We start from the raw sequence: 7,089 nt of genomic DNA on the forward strand, positions 1-7,089 counted from the left end.
TCTTGAGGGGATCATGATGCAACAGCCCTGATGGGAAGTTTCCAGTGTGAGCTGAGAAGACAGGTGTGGAGGCACGTTGGAGACACTGTGAACTCTAGAGGGAGTTTTTTAGTTTGACCGCTTGTGAGTGGGAAGAGTCTGAGGATTAAGTCGGTATGCATGACGCACATGCACTTCACCACATGTGCTCCAACTAAATCAGCCCCCAAAAGACACAACCTCTGGAGAGGTCTAAAGTGTTTCATAAACTAACAAGCATCTAACAACAATTTGTTTTTAATTAAAGAGGGCCTTAAAGGCATACCAGCTGACTATTGAACATTTCTTTGACTGAAAAATAACAATAACATCAAATTAAATATCACATGGTAAATCAGTCGTGTTGAAATGTTTATTTTGATCCATAAGAATGATGTGACATGTAGGGTCAAATAATAATAAGAAAAATAAATGTACATGTGCAAAAATCATGTATCAGTATTTTACTGTATGGATGTGCTGGATGATTGTGTAAAACACATATTACCATACACACATAGTAGTAATATATTGTTTTCACATTTACAGATTTTATCATTAACACGGTTAAATCTAACTGGCCAGTACAGATATATTCGGGGAAACAAATTAGCCCACATTAGTAAAATTAAGATGTCTGATCACTGTTTGTTTCTGTTTGCAATTGCATTGTTTCAAATGTCAATTGTCGGCCTTAAAATTACAGCACTTTTAGCTGTATTTTAATGAGCCTCGGGAGTATACCTAATGTACTTTTGAGTTTGTATTACTTTACACTTACTGGTTTAACATAGATGCAAAAAAAATGTAACCCCAATATGCTGCTTTTACTTTTGCATGTTAGCATGCTTACATTTTGGCTGTTCATCATTAAATTAATTGTAGGGTTCTAGATACATAGAGTGACAGACTATGCCTAAGGATTTTTATTGTGTTTATCTTTAATTAAGAATTCATGAACTCTGATACATTGAATCATACGCTAACATTGACAAATACATTTTGAAATGTGTACTGCACGACAATTTTGTTATGTACTGTAATACAAAACTACTATTGAGTCAATTTTTTATGGGTGTGAAAAGCATGAAAAAAAAGGATGCATATATCATGCAATATTTTAATCGTATTTCCGTTTTGTTGATACTGCACATCATTGTACAAATTGGAATTTAACATGTAGGTTCTTGACCTTGGGATCCAGACAGTAGGCCTGTACAGTGACAAAAATATAAACCTTGACAAGGTTGATAGATCATTTTATGAGCCCATTACATGAGAAAACTTAGCTTCCGCATTACAGGTTTTTCTTATTAATAACAGACATCCTCAATGGTGGGGAATGGAGCATTGGTGATGCATCAGGCATTTTTTCCCATCCTACAGTAATACTATAGTAGTACAACAAAAGGAGTCCTCAATAAAATTATAAAAGATGTCTACTTGACAGTCTACTTAACAAATGATTATAATGTCATAAAAAGCCTTTGCAACCATATTACTTTAGCGTTTAGGAATTATTTTGGTACCCCCTTCCCCATTATATTCTTTTTTGTATTCTTCTCTGGTTTCAGTAATATAATATAACATTTTGGAATGAAAATACAAAGGAGCAGTCCAAAACTGGAGGCCAGAATAGCAAATATCTCCACAGCAACACTGAACTTCCCAGGAGAGCTGACATATGCTGGGATAAAAGTGATCCATACGGCGCAGAATATCAGCATGCTAAAGGTGATGAATTTGGCTTCATTAAAATTATCAGGCAGTTTCCGTGCCAGAAAAGCAAGAATGAAACATAACATGGCCAGAAGTCCTATGTACCCAAGTACAGCCCAAAAACCTACAGCTGAGCCCAGAGCACACTCTAAGATGATTTTGTCCTTGAATATCTTAAGATTCTTAAATGGAAAAGGAGGAGAAATTGTTAACCAGAGGATACATATGATAACTTGTATAACAGTGAAGCCCACAACACTGAGTTTCTGCTGTGCAGGCCCAAACCATTTCATAACATTACTACCTGGAAGTGTGGCCCTGAAGGCCATCAACACCACTATAGTTTTCCCCAGAACACAAGAGATACAGAGGACAAAGGTGATGCCGAATGCCGTGTGTCGCAGCATGCAGGACCACTCAGAGGGCCGGCCTATGAAGGTCAGAGAACACAGGAAACACAGAATGAGGGCGAAAAGAAGCAGGAAGCTCAGCTCAGAGTTGTTGGCCCTGACAATAGGAGTTTTCCTGTATCTGAAGAAAATGAATGCCACAACAGCAGTGATGCATGTTCCAAATAAGGATGCTGCAGTGAGCAGCGCTCCCATAATCTCTTCATATGATAGAAACTCTGCCTCCTTCTTCACACAAGCATCTCTTCTCTCATTTGACCAGAACTCAGGGTGGCATCGCGCCGGTGATGGAATCTGAAAAAAATTTTTTAAATTTTTTTCCTCTTTTTTTTTTTTTTTTTTTTTCCCCCCCCCTTACATCTTTTCTTTGCATATATTTGCTAGTTGAAAAATAAGGCAATATGAGATTTAAGGAGTCACAGACTTTGGTTTCTGATGTTACAGTTAATGTTAATAACTGATCTGCATAGTCTAATACTGGTACACTTAACATTTTGAGTCCCACTACAATCCTGTTTTAATGTCTTATGTGTTTATATATATATATACATGTTATGTGATTAATTGTTCTTCAATAGGCTAGTTGTCATTTTCCTTAAAACAGACAAACATATAGCTTTAATTTGAATATTGCTTAATATGGAAATGAAATTCACGATTGGGGACCAGCGATTGTATAAGGATGGCCATGTATTTTGAGTGAGCTGATCCTTTAATGATAATTTTTATGACTTTCAACAGATAAATTACTGTACCTGTAATGTTGCTTATTTCTCCTTCTGCACATGTTAAACAGTCATAGCAGCAGACAGGCTTTCCTTTCTGGAGAACCTTGCGAGTTCCTGGAGGACATTTCTCACTGCAAACTGACAAAGGCACCTGCATGAAAAAAACAAACCATGAAAGAATGTATGGGCATTCACCTTTACAAGGTTTTGTCTATTAAAGCTGTTCTTTTTGTTTTTAATACATGAAAACTAAAGATTATGATATAATAACAAAAACAAACAAAATTATACAATTATAACATTTTAAATAGACTGTAGTCAACAGTTACAGTAATACCATTGTAGCTTACCTGTTGTGAGTTCTGTGCCCAAATTAAAGACTTATTTTGCAGATTCAGCTGTTTGTTTGCAGGTAGAGATGCATCATAAAGACCAACTGTGACAAAGTCCACAATGCCATGTTCTGTTGGCTGCCAGTTTATAATTTCATACTTTGCTGCTGGGTCTCCATGCTCATTAAAGTAAACTTCATCTCCTTCCTTTGTTATGAACTTAATATTTTTTATATGCTGTAAAATCTAAGAAGATATGTATCCATATGTATTATTATCTGAAAAACATTGTGTAGCCATATTGGCTAACAGCATGATAGCCTGACTTTATTTCCCATTTTAAAAGTCTTCCTTAATGTAACTTACTGTAAAAACTATAATTTAAGTAGTTTGTATTCAACTCACCGTCAATGGATCTAACTGCACCTTGTTGTCGCAGGTTTTGTTACAGCTGAGAATATTATGAAGTGCATGGGCCACAGCATACACTCCTTTATAGATATTGTTAAAGATAGGCATGAGCGACATGTCAATGAAGCTGTTTTGCACTCCAGTCAGATCTTCATGGCCAGTACATTCTCTCTGATTCCCTGCTGAAGATTTTGACTGTTTGAACTTACAGCTAAATAATGTCTCCCAAAACTCAGAAAACATTTCATTACTAGATGAATTAAGTGGCTTCACATCCAACATGAATTCTCTCATGCCACTGACATGTGCTTTGGGGATGGACAGGCCTATGGCACCATCAAGAATGTGATTCTTATCCATTACTGCAGTGTGGGAATCAGAGATCCAGGCCTCAGTGCCTACCCACTGGTACCCAGTCAAGTTGTGGTTAGACATCTCAGATATTATTATATCAATATCCATGTGGGAGAGAAAAGTGACAATCACCTTGGAAGTGGAAGCCTTGATAATTTCAATTATCTTTCGTATTGTGTCTGGTGGATCTGTTCTAAAGAACGATACAGAGTACTCCAGACAGATGCCCAGATGCTGGGCAGTTTCTGTGAATATGGCCATGCCATTATTGCCATAATCCTCATTTGATCTAATAGCTCCAACCCAAGTCCAACCAAAGTGCCACACCAACTGGGCCAGGGCTCTGCTCTGGTAGTAATCACTGGGTATTGTTCTGAGAAAGGATTGGTACTTGGTTTTATCACTCAGACAAGCACAAGTAGCAAAGTGGCTGATCTAAAAGAAAAAGAAAGAAAATATATCACAATATGAAGATAGAAATATAAAACGTTTTCACAGCACACTGTCATTCTTTTAAAATCCATTTTTTCTATGACCATGTGGACTAATTACAACATAATACATATATTTTAACATATATACTTTTATGTTTTTCCATTCTTACCCACCATTGGGATATGAAAGGGTCCGATGACAGTAGCTACAGCCATGCAAGGAGAGGAAGAGGTCTCTCCCATAATGGCCTGCACATGTGCAGGTCTGGTACATGGTGCCTCGAAGGGTGCAGATAATATTTCATTACCATTAGCCAAGGCCAGTGCAACCCTCACACTTCTGGCAATGGAGCCACAGACATCATAGATCTTATAGCCCAGAGAGATACCAGGCAGTATTTCTGTGCTGTTATTAATCTCCTCTATGGCAAAGAGCATAGCCTGGGCATACTGTAAATCTCTGAAATTGAAACTTAATGCGGACAGTTATAAATAATTGGAATTGTAAACAATATATTGTGAAACAGTAGCGCAGTGAATAACAAATGGACACACAACAGGGACTATTTCTGTAAGTATAAACAGCTTGATAACTTCTCTGTATCTGTTTTGTATCTGTACCCCTTTCCACTTAAATATTTCAAATCTAAATAGATTTATATGTAAAACATTTACCTGGTGCATTCCAGTGGCAGTGGTTTGTGCATGTAGGTGTCCTGTCTGTTTATCCAGCTGCTGTGGAAAGAGAAGATTCCCCCCAACATAATGTCCCCATTCTTAAATAGCTGGGGGTTCTCAGGATCCCCTCTCTGCCTGCACACCGGCTCCTCAGCCTGAGAGAAAGATGCCACCAGCAACAGCTGTAAGAGTGCCCAACCCTGCTCTGGCCACCTTTGTGTGGACGTCATACTGTCTAAGAGAGCAAAATCACTGGGTGGCATCACACTTATGTAAATCAAAAGCTTGCACTGGTATTTATACATTTTTGCAAGATAAAATATAATAATGGAACTATCATACAGTAGCAGGTGGGGCTAGAGGAAGGTGGTGCCCAAACAGAAAAAAGATTTTTGGGCCTCAGCAGCCTCGCATCACCAAGTGGCATATGAATAACACGCCAATTTCTGAAGTCATTTTGATTGTTGTCACAACAACTTTTTTAATTTTCACGTGTTATTTCATGCCATGTCATGTGTCATCTCAAAATATAATATAATATATATACATGTAATGTTCTGCCTCTAGGGGTCTCTCAATCAAAACAATGGATGTACAGACTTTTGATGATGTGAACATGAAGTTGCATGGGATTGTGGGAGGAGTTGTCCTTATTGTTAAACACCATTGCCGAATAAAATGTATCTGTTCACAGACAAGTTTATCTACTAAAGTTTTATTCTCGTTTCGTACGAAAAAATTAATTAACACTAGTTCAGTTGGGGATTTATTCTTCTGGAATTATTGCGCAATGTCTCTGAAAAGACAGTTGCAGCCTGGAATTCAAAGCTTTGGAAACACAGAAGAACTCTTTGGAAAGGCCCACCCATGTGTTTCGCTTTCATGCTAAACAACCAGAATGATGCTAGCTTGAAGTGATGCAGAGGTACTGAACATTGCATAACTTAATTTATGGATTCATCATTATAGATTCTATTTCGTATAGGCTTTGCCCTTTGGCCGATGGAAGCCCACAACGGCGTCTTCTCTTGACCAGGTCCATGCATGCCTACCGACCGCGCGCACCTGTGTGCTGCCTATGTGATTGCAGCACGGAACAACAACATTCTGCTGTCTCCGCCATTGACCACTAGCCTTTGGCTCTCCCCCAGAGCTAGCAACATGTGGCTGCACATGTCACAGCGGAACCTCTACCTGTACCGGTCACAGCTCCCAGCCAATAACAAACATGAGCTCTTGGACGGCCCCATAGCCCCTGGTGGGTTGTTTGGACCGCACCTTTAAGTAGCCATGAGCCAAGTTGCGGAAAGGATGTGGAAACGTTCCTCCTGGAGAGCGGCGCCTTGGCCACAACATCGTCACCAAGATGCCAACTGCACCCACGGCCCTCCTTAGAGGTATGACAGTGGCTGACATCTGTGCAGCGGCATCGTGGGCATCTCCCTCTTTCATCTTTCATTGCGCAATGTGTTTACCTGACTGACGCAGTCTTATTCGCATTTAACGGCAGGTGATGCGCTCTTAGATCTGGTATGCCATGTCTCCATCCTCCGGCAACAGAGTGCCCGTGAGGAATGCACTTTGCATTAATTAATGATGATATTAATCTTTAATAATGGAGCATCTTCAAAATCCATGCGGCAGGGCCTCACAACGTTAAGCAGGCCAGTCATGGAGATATCAGGTTTTTAAGAAAACAATATAAATTTTGATAAAAAACCTGTCCAGTTTGAGAAGGAAGAACAGCTAAAACATGGCATGTATATGTACATTTAAGTTACTTATTTTTACAAGGAATATTTAAAATTCAAGTTCTGTTAAAATCAAAAAATGATAAACAGGAGAAAAAAATGTATAAAACATGTTAAGACCAGAGTGGAATGCCTAAGGAATGGAAGCTCGGCATTTTGTTACATAACCTGGGTTCGTGGGGGGCAGAAACTGTCACCACATTCAAGAATGAACTTAAAACTCTCCTATTTGATAAAGCTTATAGTTAGGGAGT

The 7,089-nt window shown here is 38.8% G+C and overlaps 1 protein-coding gene across 1 annotated transcript; it reads right to left on the minus strand.

Moving 5' to 3' along the window:
- Positions 1-1,535: 1,535 nt before the first annotated feature.
- LOC120549714 (extracellular calcium-sensing receptor-like) lies at positions 1,536-5,185 on the minus strand. The gene is made up of 6 exons (XM_039786815.1): positions 5,082-5,185; positions 4,581-4,878; positions 3,613-4,407; positions 3,226-3,453; positions 2,891-3,026; positions 1,536-2,431 (listed from the first exon to the last, which is right to left on the minus strand). Exons 1-6 carry the CDS (start codon positions 5,168-5,170, stop codon positions 1,536-1,538), a joined length of 2,442 nt encoding a protein of 813 aa, XP_039642749.1. The 5' UTR covers positions 5,171-5,185.
- Positions 5,186-7,089: the final 1,904 nt, after the last annotated feature.

Source organism: Perca fluviatilis, chromosome 2 (genome assembly GCF_010015445.1).
Source record: "Perca fluviatilis chromosome 2, GENO_Pfluv_1.0, whole genome shotgun sequence".
Lineage (NCBI taxonomy): Eukaryota > Metazoa > Chordata > Actinopteri > Perciformes > Percidae > Perca > Perca fluviatilis.

What these genes read in the sequence shown, in the direction of transcription:
- LOC120549714 (XM_039786815.1), bottom strand. Translation starts at nt 5,170, where the DNA reads ATGTTGGGGGGAATCTTCTCTTTCCACAGCAGCTGGATAAACAGACAG. An exon ending in CTGCCACTGGAATGCACCAG is followed by an intron (nt 4,879 to 5,081) that starts GTAAATGTTTTA and finishes GTCCGCATTAAG; the next exon opens with TTTCAATTTCAGAGATTTAC. An exon ending in TGCAGTTAGATCCATTGACG is followed by an intron (nt 3,454 to 3,612) that starts GTGAGTTGAATA and finishes ATATCTTCTTAG; the next exon opens with ATTTTACAGCATATAAAAAA.